General features: G+C 36.7%; 2 protein-coding genes and 1 long non-coding RNA gene across 6 annotated transcripts; 1 reads left to right on the top strand and 2 right to left on the bottom strand.

Annotated features, from left to right (window-relative positions):
* Positions 1–1,345: 1,345 nt before the first annotated feature.
* LOC131997349 (uncharacterized) lies at positions 1,346–3,061 on the bottom strand. Of its 2 annotated transcripts, XR_009398210.1 has the most exons (4): positions 2,587–3,061; positions 2,287–2,410; positions 2,047–2,196; positions 1,346–1,982 (listed from the first exon to the last, which is right to left on the bottom strand). It is a non-coding gene; the product is annotated as an uncharacterized LOC131997349 (long non-coding RNA). The 2 variants fall into 2 exon arrangements; XR_009398209.1 differs by having other exon boundaries at positions 2,287–3,061.
* Positions 3,062–4,132: 1,071 nt separating this feature from the next.
* Positions 4,133–10,432, top strand: LOC106093213 (thyroid adenoma-associated protein homolog). The gene is made up of 11 exons (XM_013260235.2): positions 4,133–4,330; positions 4,407–4,477; positions 4,536–4,636; positions 4,694–4,951; positions 5,013–5,824; positions 5,893–7,184; positions 7,240–8,355; positions 8,416–8,475; positions 8,531–8,685; positions 9,062–9,730; positions 9,790–10,432. Exons 1-11 carry the CDS (start codon positions 4,222–4,224, stop codon positions 10,334–10,336), a joined length of 5,190 nt encoding a protein of 1,729 aa, XP_013115689.2. The 5' UTR covers positions 4,133–4,221; the 3' UTR covers positions 10,337–10,432.
* A 2,541-nt stretch (positions 10,433–12,973) lies between these two features.
* LOC106093176 (zinc finger FYVE domain-containing protein 1) lies at positions 12,974–26,600 on the bottom strand. Of its 3 annotated transcripts, none has more exons than XM_013260193.2 (7): positions 26,216–26,600; positions 15,260–15,673; positions 14,999–15,200; positions 14,167–14,921; positions 13,910–14,102; positions 13,672–13,845; positions 12,974–13,599 (listed from the first exon to the last, which is right to left on the bottom strand). In XM_013260193.2, exons 1-7 carry the CDS (start codon positions 26,285–26,287, stop codon positions 13,238–13,240), a joined length of 2,172 nt encoding a protein of 723 aa, XP_013115647.2. In that variant the 5' UTR covers positions 26,288–26,600; the 3' UTR covers positions 12,974–13,237. The 3 variants fall into 3 exon arrangements, with proteins under 3 accessions (XP_013115647.2, XP_013115668.2, XP_013115661.2); XM_013260214.2 differs by having other exon boundaries at positions 13,672–13,782; positions 26,216–26,599; XM_013260207.2 differs by lacking the exon at positions 26,216–26,600 and adding an exon at positions 21,997–22,309.
* Between the last annotated feature and the right edge of the window lie 438 nt (positions 26,601–27,038).

The following is a 27,038-nucleotide window of genomic DNA, read 5'->3' as shown; positions in this document are numbered from 1 at the left end:
TTGCAGCTGTTTATCATGCACTTCTTTTTGGACTTCGCAATTTGCCTCTTTTACACTCTATGCACCATTTTTCACTTCCAAACACAAATTATTACATAATTCAAACTCTTCACTAAAATTCGTACTTTTTACGCAACCTCCTAAATATTTTAAACACTCCCGAAAACTTTTAAGAAAAATATGCTCTGCTTTTTTGGGCTTTTAGACTTGCCTCTTTTACCATTTTCCATACCGCTTTTTTGCGGCTGTCAGAAATAAAAACACTACAACACTCTATTTTTCATGCTCTTCTTTTTGGGCTTCGCATAATGCCTCTTTCATACTCTATGCACCATTTTTCACTTCCAAACACTATTTATTACGTATTTCTTTATTTTCTCTTTTTTTCTTCATTCACTTATTTCTATGCTTCTTTTCCAATGGACTTTTAAACCCCAAATTCACGATCAAGAACCTTTAATCAACTTTTCCTTTTCTCTTTGCATCTTTTTCTCCTTGCCTGTTTGCTTGGAAAAGACCACTGATCACTGCCATAATTTGCCCTTTCGTTTAAGAGTTTTGGCTACATATTGTTATGAATAACGGTACACACGCTTTATCAATGTTTTCACTGATGGCTGCTTAATCTTTTCTTTGTTCTCTTTTTATTGCAGAGTAAAATTCTTATTCCCGTCAAAATCGCTCTTTTTCTGCAGGAAATGTACAATTCCTGTCTCTTTTTCAAGTCTAATCTCTCACATATGACGTATACATTGCTGTGTGCGTTTGCATAGGCATTTGTTTGGAGACATAAAAAAGTCCGCGTTTTCTTATAGTGAACCGTCGCACACACACAAACACTTTGAGCGTTCTTTGCACATTAAAACTGATTTTGTTGGTAAACTTTCATTTAATTGGAATGTTTTTATGGTTTTTCTTAAGTGTGTAGCGTGTCACCCTATGTCTGATTAGAGAAGAGCGACATCTGGGTTTGAACCGTCTGTGTTTTTTATGGCAGCTGGTGAATGCAACCCTGCGTTACCAGCATATGTTACCTCCACATACAAATGTAACTACTACAATGAAAATCGAGGAAACCATATGTTATTTGTTTTTGCGATTTTGGAAAACAAAATTTTATGATGGTTCCTCGGTGGACATGATGGCTTGGGGGAACCATGATGGACAGTAAAGGGAAGATGACGACTTTTTTTTTGGATGGAGCCGTGCAAGGAGTAAGAGGTGGTGTACAGAAGAGTGTTGAAAGTGGTGTTTTCAAAAAGAAAGAAAGTCTTTTTGGTTTTGGATTCGGCAGAGAAAAGGAGGCGGAACTGGCTTTTACCCAACAACAAAGAAAAAGACCAAATTCAAAGTTTTAAAGTGATTTATTGAACTTTCAGCACATTTGCTGAAAGAGGAAAAAAATTAACTATAAATTATTGAGAAGTTTTAAAAGCTGTAACAAAATAAATGAAAATAAATACAAATTAAAAACTAAAGAGCTGAAAAAGAAGATTATGAAAAAAAGGTGATTAAAATAAATCGAACTGAAAGTTATTAAAAGCTGAAAAAGAAAATCTATGAAAACTCTGGAAAAAAAAAGAAATGTTATCAAATTAAATAAAAAGGAACCTGAAAAGGGAAAAGTTTCGAAACAAAGCCAAAGAACCTGAAAAAAAGGAAAATACCAATGTAATAATAAAAGACCTAAAAAGAAAAAAAAAAAAAAAAAAAACTAAAAACTAAATCAAAGTCAATAGTTAAAAATCCTAAACTTGAAAATCAAAGACAATAGACACCACTAAAGTTGATCACCAAATAACAAAAAGCCAAACGCGGAAACATAAAGCTACACCTCCACCTCCTCTGTCCATCGTGGGAAGCTCTATATCAAAAGCACTGGTCAGCCGACAGTGCTGCAGGTACCCTTTTCCTCACGAACACTATTGCGGGACGTATACGTGGACTCAGACGGACGGACAGGACCTTGACACACATATTTCCTACGAATAAAAAGAAGGTTAATTGTTAATAAAGCGGCTAGGCAGGCAAACACCAGACACTTACCTTTCTATTAGTAACACAGCGCTAGAATAAATAGGCGCTGTCCTCAGCTGTTAGGTCGAGCTCAACCTAGGGCCAGGGGGTAAAGATTCTAGACCTTTTGGGCGGAAAGGAGCCCTTACTGCTGTTGGTGTTCGCTTTGCGAACTTAGGCCTTTAAAAAAAATAAACATATAAGACATAAAAAAAAAGCCAAAGCTTTTATTTACGGGAAATACAATACAGCCGGAATACACATACTTACCACAACCAGACGGACGGACAGACAAGAGGAAAGCGTGGGCACTGCTCAGCCGCTCCAGCACTGACTCCAGTTAGGAGAGACGACCCTGAAGGAAGGCCAGACACCATGAGAAGACCCAATACACCTGTGGAGGAAGGAGAATTTTATTACTATTTTTCTCTTTGAAGGAGAGGAGTTTATATCAACGAAGTTTTTTAATTGCCACTATACAATTCCTTGTTTTGTTTTCTTTGCTTTTTTTTTCGTTTGATTGAACTTTGTCTGGCAATGAATTTTTGATTCGGCTTAATAAATACATACCGTTTATAACGTTTGAAATGAAATTCGCCTTTGCCTAGTTTTCATTTCACAATGGAGGAGTAGTTATCTAAGGTAAGAAGGGGGTAGTGCACCAAGCTGTAAGGGGGGATAAGGGAGACCGATTCTGGGGTATCCAAAACTGTTGGACAACGGATACCATGGTTGGGGTGGGCCGTCCAGGGCACTGTAGGATGTCTCAGTGCCCCCTGAAGAGCGAATCCATAGCGGAAGGTGCGAGTAAGAAGGCGAAAGACATGCCTGCCTTAACATAAGTGGGACCCTGTGTTTTTCATTTCCATCCAGAGCTGGTTTGAAATTTGAATTTTTTTTGTCACCTGTCTCTGGACATGGTGTGTTGGCAAGAACCGCGCCCCAGACTGAGCCACAGCCGGAGCTCTAACGCCAACAGCCAGCGCTCGCCAGCACACTATGTCCCCTTTCTCCGCTGAGACAGTTCGGACCCTCCGGGGTCCACGACAAGTGAACCGTCGCACACACACGGTAAGCTTTCATTAAATTGGAATTTGTTATGGTTTTCCAACATTTTCCTTGATTTTCTACGAAAATTTGGCAAATTTTTAGCGAAAATTTGTATATGCACATGTGTTAAACAATATTTAGCAACTTTCTCTTATAAACTAAATATTCCGCGTTATATTGAGTTAATTTCTATTACACTTTGTTTTTTACAACACTATTCTACAATTATTATATTACTTAGTTTTTCTTTACTTGTTAATTTGTTATTTTAATTTCCAATAATCCAATAAGACAACCGAGCTGTTGCAATTCTTGTTATCGACTGAGCAGCGAAAGAACTCTTGTTCTTTTTTTTTCAATTTTGCTCTTGTCCACTCACGTTCCGTAAGAAAATGCAATTCTGCTGTCACTTTTGCGATACTAATCACACAGATACGTATACGGCTGTGTGCGTTTGCATGACCATATGTCTAGCGACGCAAAAAAGCCCGCGTTTTCTAGTTCTGAAACTTCACACACATACACACTTTGATTTTACTTTTCAGGACTTTTTGATACATTTTAACTAAATAAGTCTTTAATTTGTTATGGTTTTTAACATTTTCATTAATATCCAGTCAACATTTGGTAAATTTATATGAACATTTTTATATATGTGTGTTCCTTTGAAAGCACTTAACATTGCAAAAAGGTGCCGACTGCCGTCACTTGTAACTTCTAATAAATAAAATATTCAGCTTATTATTAAGTTAAATTCTATTTTGCTTTGTTTTTGTTAACACTTTTTATGTTTTGTAGTCTCTTTTTGCTTTTAGATACAAATAAAATCAACTATTTCTTGCACAAATTTTAATTTTTCCAATAAGAGATCTACCTGTTGAAATACTAGTATACGACTGAATAGTTTTGATTTTGTGCTGTGTTTATTTGCAAAGGAAATGTAGGAATTAAGACGATAAGCGGAAGTTGCGGGCTGCACAAAAATTCACAATGATTCAAGCTATTCACAGGGATTTGATACCGCACCATATGGATGTGTTAATAAATCCCTTTGAATGTCTTTTTATTTTTCCTTGTCAGCTGTTCAACTCAACTCCTGAACGCCCTGGACCCTTAACTCCTAAATTTGTAAATAAGGAGTTTATTAAATCCGTCATGAATGCTCTTAACCTACGAGTATCATCCGTTAAGACCAACGACAATGTCAGGAAAAATGCTGAAATGCGTAGTTCTCCAGTGGCGCTGCCAGCACAATATGAGCAATGTAAAACCTTTAGTTATCTTCTAAAAATGAATGAATGAATGCAACTAAAATGCCTTTCTTTATTCTCCATATGCAGCCGAGGATCACCACTGTTTAAGCTTTCAGGAAGCTAAAGCTGTTCCCGAGCAAGTGGCTTGTGTCAAAAAGGTAAGCTTCGCGTCTTCTAATGTACGTGCTAGGCTAATAATACAATTAATTAATTTAGATTTTTGAGTCTATTGATGGAAATGATTCGGCATTGCAGTTTCTATGTGATTTACTTTTCAACAGCCCTCTAAAACATCCTGTACGTAATCAGATTGTAAAGTAGGTAAACACTGTTCACTGAGCCCTAAACCATTTTCTAACATATAACCTTTTAAGACTTCTTATTACGGCTGCTAAAACCAATAGCAACAATTTAACGGAATTGTTAATAGTCAATGCTTTAGCATCCACTCTGCAAAAGTTGCTACAAACAACGCAATCAAATGCCGACAATATAATCTGGAATTTCACAATTGTTTCTTTTTCTGGTTGCTTTGACAATTTTACTTGTGGTTTAAAAGCCCTTGAGCAGCATATAGCACATGTGTTCCCTTTTGTCTGTCTATCAGTTAACAGATATATGAAGGATTTAATGTAAGTGTAACTATAGTTGAAATTATTTTTCCTAGTCCATATCCCGCCCATTCATTTACAGCTCTATAAGTTCTCCTTCTATACGCAATGAATATTACATATTTATTCATAATTCCATTCGCATATTATTAAATTTTCTCCAAGAATTTGGAGAATGTTTAAAAATCACCCATGTGCATGAATTGCGGGAGCTTACAAAGCTATGCAATAACATTGTCTTAGATGGTGATATACCCATGGATCCTCGCACAAATGCTGGCATGGTTATAGCTTATACCTCAAAATTATTCCATGAATATCAGAGTTTCATATCCAGTGTTAAAAATGTAAAAAATCCCAACGAAATCGCCCTGTGTGTGGGTATTATAAACACTGCCAACGGGCAAGATTTTCATGAGTATTCTGGAGAAATTTTGGAAATATGCAAGAAAGTGGATGACATAGCCAACAATTATGCCACGGTTCCCAATATTCTCTTGTGTGCCACCAGAGCATTGTATCAAATTTCGAAATTGACTTTGAATTTTGCTAAAGGTTCACCTGAGAAAGACGTACAGTCTATGCTTAACAAACTTATGGCCTTTTCATTGGCATTTATGGAGCATCACATGGATAGCGTACGCCATCTTTGCCGAGATATTATGCGCAATGTTATAGCCACATCAAAGAATTTGTCTTACGATGGCCTAATAGAAAATATTTATGATGCCTGTAACTCGGAACGCCAATCATTGTCTGTGAAAAGTGTTGTGTTGCAGCAAATGTGTTTTGTTGTGGGAACGGAACATATACTGCAGAAATGCCCCACATTATTTACAAAACTATTTGCTGATAATCTGGGCAGAGATTTCATAGTAAATAATTTATATGAAGGTAAGTGGATAGCATCTTTTTCATACCCCAATCCAATTTAAAATTAAGATAATCTTTTATTAATGCAGTGCTAATGATAAACAACCATAAAGAGCAGTCCTTTGAGATTTGGACCAAGACCTGGGTATTGTACTTGCTTGGGATAGCATCTTACCAAGACTCACGTTTGCCAGATATTGAAACACTTGTGGTAAAGTCGGTCAAATGTGATGCGCGAGTCGTACAAGCCATTATCTTTAATGAACACGAAAATCAAATACCCATAAGTACCAGGCTATCCACATTATGGGCCATACGTAAATCAGGCATTAAATTGGACAATTACAATGAAATAATGAACAAATTTTCGACGAACCTTAAACTAAGCATTCTCTCGAAAGATGATGATACGCGCATTATGGCATTAAGGCTATTAGTGGAGACTCACAAGAGCACAGAACCTCTCACAGAAATAGAGTGCGAGTTAATAATTATGTACCTTAGATTTAATATCAACTGCCAGTGTCCTGCTACTCGCCAGAAAAGTTTGGCTTTACTGACCAAAGCCTTAACAAGGTGTAGCATAGGCTTGCAGAAACAGTTGAAGGGTCAGCAGGCAACCGAAGAGAAAATATTAGAACTGCGCTTTCTTAAATCTGTAATGGGTATATTGGTGGAGAATTTGTTCGAAGGTGCTAATTTCAGCAGAAGAATGGTATCGTTGCAGTTATTGCAGCAATGCCTGATGACAGGAGTAAACTGTAACTTGAAGTTGTTATCCATAATACCCAGCAATGCCATAAAAGTTTTATACGACACCTTGTCCGACTCCTACGAATCCAACAACCAATTAGCTGTTAATATGTTGAAACTATTGGAAGATAACAGGGAAGGCGAGGAAAGTTTACTGGAACATTTTAAAATGAATATAACTTTAATGGATCTCCTGGATCTGTTGACATCGGTCAAACCTATGGATTCGGTTACAGCATCATACCATCTTGAATATCTCTGCCATTGTGGACCTGCTTCATTTTTTGGCCACTTTAAATTGCCTATGTACGAGCCCATCACGTATGCGGCCCTAAAAAGGCTTGTCTTGGAATTGCTACAGGGTTTAAAGTTGGCGCAGCATAGTATTTTGGAAGCAGCAAAATTGAATCCCTTATATGGTCTTCTGGTGGCCATTTTGCATATGTTAACAAAGCTGGACTTTGGCAAATTATCTGGAGACGTTCTATGGCAAACATTTATAACTGAGTTGATTAACATCTGCATGCTTCTAACTCATACAGTGTCGCCCATAGTAAATAGCTCATCGCCAGAGGGCCATTTGCCAAATGATTTTGGGGATTTTCCAGAAGAATTGTTAAAAAGAGAGGTAAGAAGTCAGGTTTGGATGCCTTTGAAGCTTTCACTAAGACCCTTTTTATAAGTCTTCCAGCACTGGTGCGGTAACGGAGCCATGTAAAATATTGTCATCCAAGCTAAATAAATTAGACTTGGCTCAAATGAAAACAACACCTCAAATGGTTTTGCTTTGTGCCTGGCGTACGGTCAAAGAAGTCTCGCTTATTCTGGGCCATGTGGTTCTCTATTCGCCCATTCAATTTAATAGCCATACCCAGTTTCTTATAACAAAGCAACAAATTCTAGAAATTGGTGATCACTTTAAGCTGCTGCTATCAGAAACTAAACATCGCGGTGCTTTTGAGCAAGCCTATGTAGGTTTTTCAAAACTATGTTGCCGCTTATGGACAATCGAATGTGTAGAGTTGAATACCTTGCCCATGTTATGGCTACAGGATTTGATGACGATCATATCTCAGGAAAATATTAATAACGGCAAGATATGTGCAACACGTCGTAGTGCTGGAGTTCCCTTCATGGTGCAGGCCCTAATCACTTCTGAGTTGAAGGTAGGCTCCACCAAAGCTCTGAATTTCTGTATGACTCACCTTTTAAAACTGGCCTCCTCGAAATTGGAAAGTAGTCCAGAATCTCGTACTCATGCCTTGAATATACTGCGTGCTTTATTCCGTTGCTCCGATTTGAATGAGGCTGTGGGAGAATACGTGTCCGCAGGTGTTATGGTTTCCATACTAGGATATGATGCTACAAACTGGTCCGAAAAGAATTCAGCTACCTTGCTGTTTGCTGCCCTAATAACACGTGTCTTCGGCGTACAACGCACCAAAGATTCCGAAAATCTAAATATACGCAATAAAATGACGGGACGAATCTTTTTCTTACGCTATCCCAAACTGTATGATTTCTTTTTGGAAGAACTTCAAAAGGCCAGCGAACTTATAGGCCATAAGGAAAAGGCCCACAAACTCCATCCACTGCTGTTGATGTTAAGTCGCCTCTATGTTTCTGCCTTGGAGGGCACTGAATCAAATTTAAAGCTATCACAGTTCATACCGTACATTTCAAAATGTGGAGGTTGTCCCGAAATGCAGACACGCTATTTAGCGGCCAAGGCAATGGGGGCCTTAATCAATAAGGATGATGTTCGAAGTATGATACAAAGCAAGTGTGCGGAGATTGCGGTAAGTACTACAACTGCCAGGCATATGAATTGACTAAAATTCTACTTTGTGTAATTTCAGCTGATGGCTGATCATCGTCATAAACTGAATCTTAATTTACTTCATGGCTATCTGCTGCAAGTGAGTATTATCTTATGCTTTAACATCTTTTTTAAATTCATAAACCTCCATTTAGATTTACTATTTATTGAAAAATCACAAAACAATTTTGAACGAAGACTTAATTGCGGATATGTGCAGCTCCATTGTGGGTTTCCATAAATGTACTTCACTGGAGAATGCTGTTTTATTTAAAGTAATGCTGGATATTTTATCAGAGATTTTGACAAGGTACGTAAGCAGAAAGATTTTGTATACAATTTTCCAAGTATTAACTTTTGTGAAATTGTGTTTTTCGATATAATCGACCTATTTTTGCAAGTTCGTTTTTTTTTTTGGTAATAATTGGGCTCGAGGTCTTATTTTTTTATTCTTTACTCGATATTTCATCTTCACACGAGAGATATCATCCGGAATACAACAAACAATCTCTACTCTAGCTCGATTGAGTTTCTCCCATACTGAAAGCGACGCAAGACTCAATCGTGCTATAGTAGAGATTGTTTGTTGTATTTCGGATAATGTCTTACGTCAACTACAAACTAAGACCTCCAGCTCAATTATTACCAAAAAACAAAGAATTTTAACTTTTGTTTATCTATTCCAGCATACCATCACTCAAGTTTAAGCCTACTGTTGTACAACAGTTGATGTATTTCTCAACATTTCCATCGTTAAACGATCCTAAAAAGGCTTTTTACTATACAGTGCAACACAAATCATATTTCTTATACAATTTAAACCTTATGCGTCTAACATTGCCAACGGAAGCCCTATGCGACTACATGTTGGATCCCCCCATGACACACATGCCATTGGAACAAACTGAGACGTGCCTTAATATCATACTGCTTTTACTTTTTGGCGAGAAGGGCAGCTTTTCAAAGGACTTGGATATGTTGGAAGAATACGAAATACTGGCTAACGAATTACAATTTGTCGAATCATTAAACTGCGATGTTGCATCGGAGCTTATGTTGGAGTTGAAAAACAGCAGTACTCTACACCATGTGTTGAAGAATATGTTAAATATACCAATATACTATCCCGAGACAGCCAAGAAAATCTATGCTATATTGAGCCAGCTACAACAATTTGATTTCACCTTGCCCCAGCTGTTAGAAGTGGCAAAGAAGCAGAGCGATGATGTCAAGTCCCCCTTGACCATGTGCGTGGAAAGAGTTTTACACCAGCAAGGAGTGAAATATGAATGTGCGCAATTATGTTTGGAATATTTAGTAGAGATTGCCGAAGCCACTCAACCTTTTTGCCTAAGGTAAGTAGGGTGTGAAACTTTTTGCATTTATTATTGTAATTGTTATGACCTTATCACAGATTTAAAGCAGCCAAAAGCTTGGCTCACATTGCAGTTCACTACCCTAAATCATTGGAAATGAAACGCTTGCATTTTCTTAAGTTATATATACAACTTATCTTAGATCTATTAATGGATGATGACTATGATATAAGAGACTTTACATCCCAAATAGTTTTAAACTGCCTTTCACATAAAATGGACTTGCATTTTAAGGAAAGTTGGAGCAACGAAACATTAAGTATTTGTCCACAAGATAAAGTGGTGCCCACAATTGCTCAGCGTGTATTTTTACAACATACTGCTGAGCTACTGATACTTTATAAACTGGATGATGATTTTGTGTTGAATGTTTTTAAAATAATTATCTCTGAAGAAGCTATTGCATCAAATGATCAGCAGAATAACACCTCGAAGATAATAGATATTGAAATATTCGATAAAAGTGAAGCAAATGATTTTGCTGAACCAGCAACGGTGGTCAAAGATGCTGCAGAGATTTTCGAAAGAAATTTCAAAATGCATGACAAAGTTTTGGAATTTTTACAAACTTATAAACAGACGTAAAACATGTACAAATTTTCTGTAAACTTTTTTAGCACAAAAAAATTTAACTTTAGTTCAGCATTTATTAAAGCATTGGAGAGTTTACATTTGAAATGTAATTTTAATAAAGTAAATAAACCTTATTACTCTAATATTAGATGTGATTTGTGATATCATTCTTAAAATATGGAAATCGAATAACATTGTTGTTAAGTTTTAAAAATAACAAGCTGGCCCGGTGTGCTTTACTACACCCTTAATGTTTGCGGCACTCAAATTTTAAATTCTAAATTTTATATTCGTATTTGACTCTCAAAAATACATTTCATTAGAATCCCATATTGTCCCGTTTTGGTATGTATACATGTCCATTTGGCACATAATTTTGGATGGGGGGACCTCCCGTGCATTGACCCAAATTTTTATATAAGTTTCGTATTCTACTCTCAAGTACCTTTCCTTTGAATCCCATATTGTACCGATCGCCCTACTTGCCCGTTGGGGGTGACTTTTGGGGTGCGGTGGCCCCTCTTGGACTTGAAAGTTTCGTTTTCTACTTCCAATTACCTTCATTCGATACCCATATTGCTCTAATCGGAAAACATGTCATTCATGGGCGGTTTTTTTCGGGGTAGGGCGATCCCCCTACACTTGGGGTCAAATTGTTATACCAAGTTTTTACTCTACTCTTAAAATCTTTCATTTGGTGGGGCGACCGCCCTACACTTGGGGTCAAATTGTTATACCAAGTTCTTAAACTACTCTTAAAACCTTTCATTTGATACCCATATAGTCCCAATCGGTAAACATGTCCGATTGGTTGGGTTTAGGGGTAGGGCGTCCCCCACGGGTTTTGACTTCAACCTTTTTATATTAATTTTGTGTTATTATATCACTATAAGGGAGTATACAAAATTTTGCTCAAATCAATTCAACAAATTCCGATGGGGAGTTTTTGAAAATTTGGGCTAGGGGGACAGTCCACCTACCTCGCGAATATTACAAAATGTAGTACCCTATTTTTTCCAAAGGGCCAAACTCTACCATCTGTGAAAATTTCATGAAAATCGGTTCATCCACGCAAATTTGCCCACGAACATTCCATTACACAGTGGCAAACTTCTCACAGTTTAATGAGTGCTTGCCGATTCAAGTACGAATGGCGTGCCGTAGTGCAACACATCTTTGGGGTGATGTTTTAACATGTCTGCCAAATCATTTTTTCAAATGGCATAGTTCCTTACAAATGTCGCCACCAATTGTGATGTTCTCGCAAAGATTCGAATCCAATGCAGTGTCATAGGCGAACATGCCAACCTCTGCGCTATCCAGTATAGGCACCCGATGCCGCTGATTGTCCGCGACCGCAGTTGCAGCCACTCCGCAATCTGTGGACGCGCCTGGTAGCTCTCAGCTAAGCTTATTGTGATAACTATAAACACCATATAGATCGGAGCTCAAAATTTTAGCCTATGTGATGCTCCCCTGCAGTGCCGTATAATCTGTAATATTGGCGATGACACTGGATAACTTCTTTATGTAAATATTCGGCTTAATACTTGTAAAGGGTGATTTTTTTGAGGTTAGGATTTTCATGCATTAGTATTTGACAGATCACGTGGGATTTCAGACATGGTGTCAAAGAGAAAGATGCTCATTATGCTTTGACATTTAATCATGAATAGACTTACTAACGAGCAACGCTTGCAAATCATTGAATTTTATTACCAAAATCAGTGTTCGGTTCGAAATGTGTTCAAATTTTGACAAATTTTGTTCAGCGATGAGGCTCATTTCTGGTTGAATGGCTACGTAAATAAGCAAAATTGCCGCATTTGGAGTGAAGAGCAACCAGAAGCCGTTCAAGAACTGCCCATGCATCCCGAAAAATGCACTGTTTGGTGTGGTTTGTACGCTGGTGGAATCATTGGACCGTATTTTTTCAAAGATGCTGTTGGACGCAACGTTACGGTGAATGAACACATTTCGAACCGAACACTGATTTTGGTAATAAAATTCAATGATTTGCAAGCGTTGCTCGTTAGTAAGTCTATTCATGATGAAATGTCAAAGCATACTGAGCATCTTTCTCTTTGACACCATGTCTGAAATCCCACGTGATCTGTCAAATACTAATGCATGAAAATCCTAACCTCAAAAAAATCACCCTTTATTAAAGGTATCTAGTGTCTTTGGTAATATTGACGATACACCCTTAATTCAAGGATTTAACCAAATATTTATACAAAGAGGTTAGCATGTCCGCATATCACGGTAAACAGGTGAGAACACAACAAACTAGTGAGAACACAAATGTTTAGTGGTTATTGGTTAAGTCTTCAGCCATGTAAAACTTCTCTACAAAAAAGTGTTGCTTAGCGGCACGCCACCCGAACTCGGCTATTAAAAGAAGATCCTTTATCATTGTGCTAAAACCCGAATGTGACTGCACATATGGTTATGAAATAATTCTCCCCGCCATTGATTGACATATTTTTCGTGCTGCCCGATTGAATGTGTTCAAGTCAATGGAAAGGCGCTGCTTTTTGGAGCCGAGTTAAAGTCCGTAGACGAATTTTATGAGACACAAAATCAATTAATGTTGTATTCCAAATTTCTTCTTTTTCCCATGCTTCCATAATCAGTCACTGTAGCCACTGTGTTTAAAGTAAAATTTTTTATTTGTAACAAGAGTTTTTACCAACCTTTTTTTTACATATGTATTAGTTATGTATTAGATTATTAACATATAATCAGGGTCATTTATCACAAGAAGACGTTGAATTCATAGAAAACGAAAACAATAAAGAGACAAAGTTTCTCCAGGGCAGGTAACTTTTTTTAACGTCCTTCGACAGCAAAGCAGAATATGGAGGGCCATGGTGTTGGTGTTGATGCTGGGCGTGAAAAATAAAACAAAACTTATTCAACTTTGGCTTTGGGATCATCGACACTAGTAGTGGGCTTGAATTTCGTATCATGGTCGGCGCCATTTGTTCTTATAGCAATATCATCGTTAACACAGGCATCACAAACGCGGACATCCTCTAGCCAGCCGCGTTCCGGTACTGGTCTTCGACTTTTTGAACACTCCGAGCAAACGCCCTGGCCGCATCGACGACAGTGATGGCGTTTGTTATCGCCACCTTTAAATGGTATTTCGTTAAGTGTGCCAGCAGAAACTAACTCTTCTGCTGTACCAAACTGCATTTCGCACAAATTGCAGTGTAAGGCTTTGGAATCTGGTACCCAATAGTCGGGCCTTGCGGTATCTTTGATAATGTCTGAAAGGAAAAAATACTCTTGAACATAAAAAACTGTTTCGCAACATATTACTGTGTAGGGGCTCGCCTTACCTTTGGTACACTCCAGAGCCACCGAAGCCACATTGCTAATTGTATTGTAAATGGTCTCGCCACATTTGCGCACTGTAACATCGGTCTCTTCGGGCCCAGCGTTATTAGGTCCTGTGTGTGTATGATGATTAGAGTAGTAGTTAGTAGTTTGATCAATAATTTGTTCTTCTTGAGCTGCGTTTAGTACATACATATACATGTTAATAAGCATTTATAGGAACCATAAATGGCAATGTACCTGGTATTGCGTCCGGCTGCTTTAAAAGTTTTTGATGGCAATCACTGCAAACACGTACATGCTCAAACCATTTGCGACTGGGTACTGACATTCTATGTTTTGTACAAAGATCACAAAAACCTTCGCCACAGCCACGGCAGTGATGCTTGCGTAAGCCAGTCTTTTCAAAGTTCTTCTTGCAGGAAAAACAGTTCTAAAATAGACAACAAAACGTCACGTTATGGGCAGTTTGACATTTGAATTGCAGCACAACTTACAATTATCTCGTGGTTGGGTTTCCAGTACTTTGGAGCGACTTTATCAGCACACCACTCCTTTAATACACCAGTCGGCTGTGATGAGAAATTTGAAAAGGCTTCACACACATAACCCACTCTATCCAAGACCATTTGTCCCGAGTGGGTGGGCCCTTTCGTTAAAATGTTGCCATCCTTCCAAACATGCACGGCCTGTGTTTGTATAGCATCACAATCTTGGGCAGTGCCCCAATACTTAAAAGCCTTTGCGATTTCGCCGCAATGTGGACAATTGATCACGCTATGAGTCCATCCGTCAGTGCGGGTTACGGCCACTTCACGACCGTTCTTATAGCAAGACTTGCAAAGCTCCACTTTATTATCGAACTGGTATTGCAATAAGCAGGGGTTCGCATTTGAATGGTTCTGACTTTCGTGACCCATGGAATGTTGACAACGGCGATTGCATGAGACACATAGAATGGGACAAGTAAAATACTGCTCGGGGAAAGGATTTATGGATTTTTCAACGATTTCGCAGGAGAATTTCTTATTCAATGATCGCATGGCCTTGTAGATAACACTTGGCTGTCTGGGTGAACGTACTGTGGTATTTTCTAAATCCACCCGTAAAGCTGCAATAAGTTTTTTATAGTCAGTTGTACTGTTCGACGAGGTCTGTATGCCCACATAGCGCAGTGAACTAAAAGCATCAATGTCATAATTTAGGCGCGAAAAATAATCTCTAAGCTTGTCTCCGGCACTTTCTTCGACAGCTGCAGCGCAGAAGAGAGAAAATAGAATGATTTAAAAATGTTTCTTTGCAAAACAGAAAACTAAAGAATTCACTTACAATTCTCCAAAGGCTTTGTATGCCTGGTCTCATGGAATATTATCACAGCTGGGCCCAAATTGGCAGAACCCTGAATTGACTGCAAAGCCTGGGAGAAGTGCAGGCAAAAGGCTTTCGAAGCCGTGCCCAAGAAATCATACATATCACTGTGCAATCTTTCCGAACGTGTGCGATATATCACAATATCCGAAATGGCTAGAATCTGTAATTAGACAACATCCATTTATTCTGTTCGCTGCGCTTGTGGTGCTTTTAAATTACCTTAAGTAACATACGCATGCGTCGATTACTCTTTTTCGAGGTCGACAATAGGCCTTCGGTGTCTAGACACAAAACGCCCATGTCCTTTTGCATGGCCGCGTATACGCCTAAGGTGCATGAGTTTTGTTCTGCTGATGTTTTAAACACTTCTTCTCCCCTAAAGAAGGTATGGTTCATGGTGTGTGATTTGCCATCGCCGGTGTTACCGAAAATGGAAACAACTTTAATTTTGGCAGTATCTGAACATTTCAGTTTATTGCAGAACTTCTCCGCTGTTTCTATGTGCAAATGTTCATTGCCGTCCATAAGCAGAAAGGAGCGATCTGTTGAACTATCCAAAACCTCATAGTCAGTGGAGGTGAATGGTATGGATCTAAAGTCAGCATCGCAGACAACATCGGGACGGGCCTCCTCCTGCAAAGAAAACAAGAATGGTTAAATTAAATTTTATGCAAGAATATGGTTTGTTTCTATGCATGTTGTGTTTTTTTTATTGCAGGGATTCTCTACCGAAATAAGCAGCAGACATTGCAAATAGAAATATTTTCGTCATAAAGTTCATTAGTCCTAAGATAAAGCAAGCAGGTCTTATTAAAAATAAATCGGCCATTACACTTTAAAAAGAATACTGCTAAAGGGTAAACAGTCTTAGAAAATATTTAACACATTACAATAAAAAAAAAACAAAGTTCCTGAGTCTTAGTACTTGAAAAGCCATAAATTGGTGTCCAATAAAAGCCTGCAAAGTACATATTTTTCTAAGCAAATAAGACAAATGATGGAATGGAATCCACGAAATTAATGTTATAAATGGGTTAAGCAGCTTTAATGTACAATACCACGGAAACTAGTGTAAATTCTATGCATGATTTGTTTACCTTTAAGAATCCAAGTAATTTGCTAACACGATTGAGTAACTTTTGTAATAAATGCATTGCTTACGTTAGAAACAATTGAAGATAAGGTAAAAATTGCCTTAAAAACTGTTGTGACGTCAGTTGGACATGCAAAATTGATTAACGGCCTAAGAAGACTTTAGTTCCTACGCATTTATTGTTTAAAAAAAATCCGTATTTTCAGTTCAAATACAACGCAATTTCTAGACCATGCTCTCATTTTTCTACACAGTTCGACTTAGGCAAAAGGGAAATAAAAAAAAAACATTGTGGTGGCCGCAATAATTCATCTTAAAAAACACCTTGATCATGGTTATCTATTAATGATAGGGTTAGGTAAGAGTGGCAGTCCTTTACCGGTCCATTGTGATATCACAGCAGTGGCAGACCAAGGCCTCGGATGCGAACCGATCACTCGACACCCAACACTGGCAATCCGAACATGCCACCAACTCGCCTATCGGGGCGCCTTTCTATTAATGATAAAAGTATCATGTTTAAACTCAGAAGCCAATTCTGTGAATAGTTTTGTTTGGACCTATTAACACTCTTTTCGCATATTTGTTGAAGAGTCTATCATTACATACTCACAACTGCGAATTTTATAAAAATCTCCTTTTATAGGCTTAGGTCCTAGGCACGAAAAGTCGACTTTTCGACTTTTATCAAAATAGCAAAAGTCGATTTTTCGACTATTCGACTTATTGTAACAAAAAGTAAACTTTTCGACTTTATCAAAGTCGACTTTGCAAAAAGTAGACGTTTCGACTTTTATAGGCTTAAGTCTTAGGGATCCCAAGTTGGCACGAAAAGTCGACTTTAAGACTTCTAGACTTATATCAAAATAGCGAAAGTTGATTTTTCGACGATTAGACATATTGTTGCAAAAAGTCGACTTTTCGCCTTTATCAAAGTCGACTTTTGCAAAAGTAGATGTTTTGACTTTTTGTCAAAAATTTCCAAAGTTTTCTAAATAATTTTCTATTTCCTATAAATCTTTGTAGACTTTGGCCATGAAGGTGTAATCATTTCTTTGTACTTTTCATAAAAGGGAGTTATTAGAAAGAATTTAAAATGCAAAATTGGCACATTTTTATATCAAAATCACCCAGCTATCTTAAAGCTAATATGGCTTATTGCAAAAGTTTCCACATTCCCGTTTTTTTCCCCTTTTTATACCCACTACCGTAGGATAGGGGGTATATTCATTTAGCCATTCCGTTTGGAGCACATTAAAATATCAATTTCTGACACCACAAAGTATATATATTTCGAATCGTCATAAAATTCTAAGAAGATTTAATGATGTCCGTGTGTCTGTCCGTCAGTTGTAATCACTCTACAGCCTTCAAAAATTAAGATATTGAACTGAAATTTGGCACAGATTCGCCTTTTTGATGCACACTGGTTAAGTTCTTGAACGGGCCAAATTGGACCATATTTGGATATAGCTTCTATATAGACTGATCTGCCGATAAAAGGGTCTAATGCCCATAAATGCTTTATTTTTTCTCGAATTTCACAGAAATTCGAAACAATAAGTAGCTTAAGGCTTCTCGTCATCTAACTTAAATATGGTCCAGATCGGACTATATTTGGATATAGCTGGCATATATACCGATCTGCCGATAAAGGGTCTGAAGCCCATAAAAGCTTCATCTATTACCCTATTTCGATGAAATTTGAAACAGTGGGTTAATTTAAGCCTCCCGACATCTGACTCAAATATGGTTTAGATTGGACTGTATAGCTATCATATACACCGATCTCCCGGGCGGCAACGACTCTTGCTTAAATACTGAGTGCCTGTAATACTCGATGTGACAAGGCGATGTATTAGCGTCTTTTAGTAACCAATGGGCCTATGCAGCCCATTCTCGAACATAAACGGTTAATGGATATATAAAAATACATTTGTGCCAAAATTCCATAAGTATAAAACTATTAAGATGAATTTTACATGTAAAATGTAACTTGTATCTTAAAATGTAACTTGTATCTTAAAATGTAACTTGTATCTTAAAATGTAACTTGTATATGCCACGAATTTTTATTACCATCTGAATACCGCTGCCAAAGATCATCAGATCGATTCATCCAAGTAATTCATTAATGGCAACAAGAATAAACCAAAGAGAGATGAATCGTAGCACTTGAGAAAAAGTACCCAAATACATCTCGCCAAAAATCGTAAACAATGCTTACTTAAGCCCAGTATACACCTCTGGCGAAATTTTTTTCGTTTCGCTGCTAATGACGGCTTTTCTTTTAGCAGCATTACTCCCAATGAATTGTTTGATACTTTTATGTCAGTTAAATCGAAAGTCGCTGAGTATGACGGATTTCCGATAATTTTCCCATTTATTTACGATTTTCTTCTTTTTTTTTTTGGTTATTAACAAAACCATGACCTCCACATTTCCAAACAAAGGGAAGATTGCAAGGATAAACCCTATAAGGAAATAGAGCAGCACTGGGAATGTATCAAAATATAGACCTATAGCAGGAAATATGAAGGGGACAACGCTCCATTATTTCGAAAAATGGGGCATCATATGGAAAAATTATCACATTTTGCAAAAAATTATCAATATCTTGGTTTCTTTAACACCTAATGCTCCAAATTGAATAGATTCGGAAGGAGCGTGGTCCATATTACATTTCCTGTAACGGTTTCAGCCCACAATTTCCCAATTGGCCACAGTCGGTCATTTACTCTGAAAAATGGGGCATCATATGGAAAAATTACAAAATTTTGCAAAAAAAATGGCCAATATCTTGGTTTCTTTAATACTTAGGGCTCCAAATTGAAAAAAATCGGAAAGAGCGTGGTCCATATTATATTTCCTGTAAACGGTTTTAGCCCACAATTTCCCAGTTGGCCACAGTGGGACATTTACTCTGAAAAATGGGGCATCATATGGAAAAATTACAAAATTTTGCAAAAAATGGCCAATATCTTGGGTTCTTTAATACTTAGGGCTCCAAATTGAATAAATTCGGATAGAGCGTGGCCCATATTATATTTCCTCTAAACGGTTTTAGCCCACTATTTCCCAATTGGTCATAGTGGGTCTTTTATTACAAAAAATTGGGCATCATATGGACAAATTATCATATTTTGCCAAATATGGCCATTACCTTGGTTTCTTTCATACTTAGGGCTCAAAAATGAATAGATTCCGAAAGAGTGTGGTCTATATCATATTTCCTGTAAACGGTTTCAGCCTACCATTTCTCAGTTGGCCACAGTGGGCCATTATCTCTGAAAAATGGGGTATCAGATGGAAAAATTACCAAAATTTTCAAAAAAAAAGTACCAATGTCTTGGTTTCTTTAATACTTAGGGCTCCAAATTGAATAGATTCGGAAAGAGCGTGATCCATATTATATTTTCTGTAAACAGTATCAGCCCACTATTTCCCAGTTGGCCATAGTGGGCCATTTCGAAAAATGTGGCACCATATGGAAAAATTACCATATTTTGCCAAAAATGGCCAATATCTTGGTTTCTATAATACATAGGGCTTTAAATTGAATAGATTCGGAAGGAGTGTAGTCCCTTTCATATTTCCTGTAAAGGGTTTTAGCCAACTATTTCCCAGTTGGCCACAGTGGGCCATTTAAATGGGGCATGATATGGAAAATTAAAAAAATTTGCCAAAAATGGCTAATATCTTGGTTCTTTAATACTTTTTTTTATTTCCTGTAAACGTTGTATCCCACTTTTTCTCAGTTGACCAGTGTGCCAATATCTTCTATTGAATGATGAATTAAATTCGACATCCATATTTCTTTTACAACTTGTATTTTATTTGATTTTTATTGTAATTTCATTTGTCCTCATATTTTGGTTTGAATTTCTTTTTTATACCCTCCACCATAGGAAGGGGATATACTTATTTCGTCATTCTGTTTGTAACATCTCGAAATATGCGTCTAAGACCCCATAAAGTATATATATTCTTCATCGTCGTGACATTTTAAATCGAACTAGCCATGTCCGTCCGTCTGTCTGTCAAAAGCACGCTAACTTAGCTGGAGCTAGCCGCTTGAAATTTTGCACAAATACTTTTTATTGGTGTAGGTCGGTTGGGATTGTAAATGGGCCAAATCGGTCCATGTTTTGATATAGCTGCCATATAAACCGATCTTGGGTCTTGACTTCTTGAGCCTCTACATAGTGCAATTCTCGTCCGATTTGACTGAAATTTTCCACATAGTGTTTTGATATCACTTCCATCACAACTGTGCAAAGTATGGTTCAAATCGGTCCCTAACCTGGTATAGCTACCATATAAACCGATCTTGGGTCTTGACTTCTTGAGCTTTTAGAAGGCGGAATTTTTATCCGATTGGACTGAAATTTTGCACATAGTAATTTGATATCGCTTCCAACAACTGTGCGAAGTGTGGTCCACATTGGTTTATACCCTGATATAGCTGCTATATAAACCGATCTTAGGTCTTGACTTCTTGAGCTTTTAGAAGGCGCAATTCCTATCCGATTTGGCTGTAATTTTGCCCATGGTGTTTTGGTATCACTTTCAAAACATACGCTGATATAGCTGCCATATAAACCGATCTGGGATCTTGTGTTCTTGAGCCTCTAGTGAGCGTAATTCACATCCGATTTGACACAGATTTTGTACAAGGCTTCTCCCATGGCCTTCAACATACGTGTGCAATATGGTCTAAATCGATCTATAGCTAGACACAGCTCCATATATAAACCGATCTCCCGATTTTGCTTCTTGAGCCCCGAGATACTGCGCAAAGAACTCGACAGATGCGATCCGAGGTAGAGGGTATATAAGATTTGGCCCGGCCGAACGTAGCACGTTCTTACTTGTTTATATTAGGATTTTCTGTATTAGGAATTTTTGTATTAGGTTTTCTGCATATTACAATTTCACATATAGATGGCGCTCTATTGTGAATTTTTATATTTTAATATATTTTCACATATATAAATTAATTACTGCTTGTTTTAAAAACGTATGCAACTTTTGAGGGCAATGTTTTGCTAAAATGCAATGTTTGTTATATTTATAAATGAAAAAAAAAATGTATTGATAAATTATTTCTTATCAATATAGAAATTGATAAGTGTAGGAAACGGAGTTCTAAAATATACAAATTTTTAGTGTCCAAATATTAGGATTCTTGGAGTGCACGTATTTACAATTCTGTTATTTATTCGCAAGTTCAAAATTATAATGTATAGGTGCACTTCATTTGTTACACACATCCGAATATCATGTGCAGCCAGCTATAGTTGACAACTCAATAAGATAGGGGAATTCCCTCCTTCCTTTTTATCTTCGCTTACTTTCATGCTTTATATCGTTTATCTGGTACTTTATGTTTTTTATTAATGCTATATACTCAGAAGGATGATCAAAAAATTGTCTAATTTTGGATAATAGACAATGCATTTTTCTTAACAATGCAACGAATAAGTATTACTGTTAAGAGTGGGATTTTCCCTCCCTTTGTAAGTTGATTACTGGTGTTAGCCGGGTTTGTGTTTCTTATAAATGCAAGACACAATTGCCGCGAGTTATCAGTAGATTATTTAGGTTTTTTAATTTACATATGCACACTTTTGAACAAAAAATTCACCCATATTGCGGTGTTGTAGTTTTTTTATACTTTTATCGCAAAAAGATTATCTTTAGAAACCACAGCTCCCAATTTAAAGCTATTTATGATAAAAATGATATCAACACCACACTAAAGCAAATGACAAGCACTACTGTTGTAAATCACTTCACAAAACTATCATAAGTGAGAAAATTACAATTTTTGTTTTTTACTTATATCTCTTATTACTCTCACCTCCGAGATGGGCTGCATAAACGCCATGTGTTTGTTCTAGGATTAGTTTGCGGTCTCCCGTATGGGAATTTGTGCCTTTTCATAAGGGGCAAGTGCAATGAACAGGTTTTTGAATGGTTACTTTTCAATATATGTATATTTATTTTAAGTATTTCACAATATCTCTTTTTGTTAACAAACGAAGCAGTTAAACAATAATATTTGTGCTCTTGGCTATTTTGGTGTTTTTTCTTCAAGTTTCTTCTTTGTTACTAAAAAAAAAATGCGCAGCACACTTCTCAATGACTCGAAGCAAAGACTACTGTGAACGTTGTGCTAATAGCATTCATAATTCCGCGGCACGCTCAGTATTTTCAGTGTTTAATATTATTTGTGATTGGTTGTTCGAAGCGGCCAGACGCTTGTCGTCATTACTTTTTGCTTGGCTATCATCAGTTTTGTTATTGTATTTATTTTCCTCTCAAGTAAGGAAAAAATATAAAAACAAAACATTTGTCGGTAGATGAGTCAAAGCAAAAACAAAACTGATAAAGACGAACAAAGAGCTGCTTATTACATGGGCTGAGATGATGAAGGGGTTTGCTATCATCCCACCATTCCCTAGGTTTAATGTCTGGCAAGGGAACTCGTCACTATCAGCTGTGAAAAGACCTTGCATTTTAGAAAAGGGCAAAACCATTGCCGGCTGCATAATTATTTAAAAAAAAAAATCTGAGCCGGAATGGCTCTCGCTCTCTTGTTAATGTCAATTTTTTTCATGGGATGCGCAATTGCGTTATAAAGGCGTAAGTGAGATTGCATTTACTCATGCGGTAAAAGCAACATTTACTTTATTTCCGTCCTAGCAACGTCACAGTATTTGGTAGAATGAAAATTCCGCTTTTTGTTTTAAGAGAGCAATTGTACGGCAAGATACGAAATGCATTGAGTTTGCGTTTGCGAGTTCAATAAACTACACATTTGTTATTGTAACAGGTTAACAACTAAATAAGAGCGCAATATTAACATGTGAAAACGGGTTGCGAGTGAAGGGGGCAGGATATTATACACCCTACACCATGGTTTTTTTTAGATCGATCAAACCATACATGGCCTAGTCATAAGAGAAATCAACATGCCAAAATCTAAGTTGAAAAGAATTTCACTCTCTAGCGGCTGAAGAAATCAAATCAGAAGTATATCAGGTTATAGGTTGATTGAGACCACAATAGACCTCATCACACCAATTCAAAAACAGACAAGAATTGCAATCAGTGTTGACGTTTTTGGTACACAGAAAGTAAAGTACAATTGTCATTATTTAATGATTTCGTCATTACATTTATGAAAAAAAAAAAAAAATGTTTAAATACGTCCCAATGAAACTTGTCATAAAATTTATGAAACACGTTTCATAAATCTCAATTCAATGAAGCATGTCATAATACTAATGAAAATCAAATATATATTTTATGAAAAGTGGTCATAGCATTTATGAAAAACTTTCATAACATATAGGAGAACAGCCCTGTAAAAACTTCGCCCTAAAGAGATGTCACACTGTGGCACGCTGTTCGGGCTCGTCTATAACAAAGACGCCACTTATCATTGAGCTTAAAACTTGAATCGGAATCGGAAGTTTGCCCCTGTTTCTTAGTGGAATGTTCATGGACAAATTTGCATTTGCAAGAATTTTCATAATATTTATGATTTTTTTATTAGTATTATAAAACTTTTCTTAATATTTATGAACAAAAGGTTATGAAAGCCAATCATTACATTTAAGAAGGAAAAATTCTCTCTGTGTAGATTCTTAACAAATTGTAAGGATTTTGACCGCTTTTTGGTGTATTTTTGGAACTTAAAATATAAATGTAAAATACCAAATAATAAACAACTAAACTAAATAAAAACATTTTTTAAGAATAAAAATAACTATAACCGGGCTATAATTGGCACAAGTGTCAAGAGACCTAAAACAAATTGATCCAAAATTCCTACATTTCGGATAAGAAATACTACTTTTTATCGGAAAATCGGATTAAATAGCAGCCACATATGGATGTCGTACGGTCCACTGTTATTCCCTGTTCCGAATTACTACAAAATGGAGTAGTAAAAGAACTTTTTGTTGGCCCAGGACCTTTAATCAAGAGACCGTTTGTCTATCTGACAGGGAGTCAATTGCAAATTTCACCTAAATCAGGCCATATGGATATGACTTGATCGCGTATAGAATGTATACTTTAAAGCAATGGCGGGGAAATGCACACACACTATTACACATATTTGTGTTAGCGAACAAAAACTTAAGCCAATGGGCTTGGAAATATTAACCACTAGCACATGTGCCCAACACTGTTTTAAAGGATTGAAAATGGATAAATCTCTGTGTTGGAATTACAAAACCAATTAAAAATTATACCTCATTTTCCTGCTTGTAGAGCATTTGGTAAGTTTTGATCGGATTTCGTAGGAATTTTTAAAAATTTTGGTAGGAAATTGCATTTTCGAGAATGGCAACACTGATTGCGACCCATAGCTGCTTATAATATCAAATTGGAAGACTGATCAGGATATGGATCGATTGAGCTACATCAAGACACCGGTTTACATTGAAGCTATGTCAGGTTATGTATCGATCCCGGACGTAACTGTCATGTATATAGAAGTCATCGCGTAAAGGCTTAAGAAGCAAACTTTGAAGACTGTTTCATATGGGAGCAATAACTCAACATGGGTTTGACCCACTTACAATCCCCTATTTCAATAAGAATTACTTGGACTAAATTTCAGATGGATAACTTTACTCCATCCAAAGTTGATATAGTTACGATAGACAGACCGAGGGATAAACAAAACGGAATAACGAAGTTTGTGTGCCCTCGTTTGCACCGGTAGCTGAATTGTTAGCCTGTTCGGATTACCATTTATCGCTACTGTGGTATCACGACAATCTAAGTGAGTCTGTTTAGAAAATAGATTGCCAATCCAACCTAACATAGTTGATCCTACATCATAATGATGCGGAATAGTAAAAGAGGGGAGTTTAATCAGTGGAATAGAAGGTAAAAAGAGGACATTAAAATTCCTAGCATGATGATTGAAAATGATGGTTAATAGTTATATAAAATATGTTAAGTCAGAAATTTCCTCTAAATATCTTCCTATAATTTGCGATTGATTATGAACATGTGAAATAGAATTGAGCTGACAAAAATAAAAAATAAAATGTAATTGCTATTAGTCATACTTTGATGGGAAATTAATATTGATGATAAGCTTTTTTTTATGGGCTAGCTATTGTGTTCGCCAATTTGATAGAAAAAGCGTTATTAATCTGTAGTATTCTCAGTTTTTACTTTATTCAAAAAATTGTTAAAAATATTAAATTTTATTTTAAATGGTTATAATGTCCATATAAACCGATTGCGCTTTGACAGCCCTAATTTTTGTATCGGGTTTGTTTGAAATTTTCTATGCTATGTAGGTACTTGTTTTGTTACTCCATATCCAAAATTATCCAATCTCACAAGATGACTTCTTCTGTAGTTCTGTAATAATAAACCCATCGTTTTTTAAGTTTTCAACATTCCGAAACTTAATTACTCATATTATTGAATTCAAAGCATTGCATCTCAATGCAGAAATATAATTGGTGTACACCCTTCCCCTTCCTCCGTCCCTTTCTATTGCAGAACACCAATATTCTATTCCTAAAAAATCAATCTAAACCTTCTGCTGTGTATAGGATGTGCCTTTGCTACAGCAAGTAGTTTCATATTCGCAATTTGTTGTTATTGATCAAAGACTTCTTAAGACTATCTGCTCATAATTTCCCGTGAATGACGCGCCTTCCAGATGTATATTATTTTGCTGATAACACAAAAATCAGACGTCTTCTTAAAAACACTGAATTGCAAATATAATAGTCAATGGGCGCGGCTCCGCTTATCAGCATTCAAGTTTACAAACTATCAATCCAATGCGTATAAACACTGAGCTTCACAAAATCTAACCAACAGAGTTGTTCAACAGAAAGTCAGATCTAGTCTGAAAGCTTAAAACGTAATTATAAACATTATAAATATGCAAATAGTTTAGCAGAAAAACAATGAAAATAAATGCAAGCACGTATTTAGCAAATCATTGCAAGCAGACTAAAAATAAAATTCCTACAGCAAGGGGAGCTGGAATGCAGCTTTGGCCTAGTAACAATTGGCTGACAAATCCTGCTTACCTTGTTGAAGGTCAAGGAATCACACGGCTCCATAATTGCAGAACCTGGTATCTTTTTATCGATTTTGAACATGCTGTCACTTCTTCTTTGTATTTTAAATGGGTTTTGACTATATTTTTGTTCTTCTTTTGTCAATTATTGCCCAATAACTTGTCGTCCACCACCTCTTTCACCATACACTCTGCTAGGAATTACGTTTCTTAGCGGGGGGATTTTTTTTTGTCGTGGTCTTGTTTTTCTTGTTCTGCGCCCACACACGCAAACCAAACGGCGAGTGATCACCTCTTTAAAGTGGTTTTGCACAAGAGTCTCAATGTCTTTTTGTTATAACAATTTGTTTACATTATCGCGAGCATTTCACCTCAATCAAATGTAACAAATAGTAACAAATTTCCGAGCAGAGAATAAGTAAGTCACCTAACTTGCAACAATAACACCAGAGTGATGTTAGCGACGTTGTAAACTTTCGATAGTACAAAATTTTATAATGCACATGGTGACACAGAGTAATAAAAATTAAAAAGTTATGGAACAAAGTCATGGTGCAATTAAAGGTTGGTTCTATGCAGGGCTGCCAGACGTGACGATTTTACGTAAATTTTACGGTTTTTGCCCAAAATTTGGCATTTAAACCCATAGACAGTTGAAACGAGTGCATGACCCGCAGCAAATAGAATTAAACGAGAAAATTTGAGCAACAGGATAATTGTGAATGGACAAAGAAGGTGTTGTGAATGAATAAAAATATGATTTAGCTACAATTAAACCAACCTTGTATTTTTTATTGCTTTTGAATAACATATTATATATACAAAACATGTTT

Source organism: Stomoxys calcitrans, chromosome 4, assembly GCF_963082655.1.
Source record: "Stomoxys calcitrans chromosome 4, idStoCalc2.1, whole genome shotgun sequence".
NCBI classification, from domain to species: Eukaryota; Metazoa; Arthropoda; class Insecta; order Diptera; family Muscidae; genus Stomoxys; species Stomoxys calcitrans.
The sequence above is the reverse complement of the archived record's forward strand: the minus strand, read 5'-3'. Positions and strand labels throughout refer to the sequence as shown.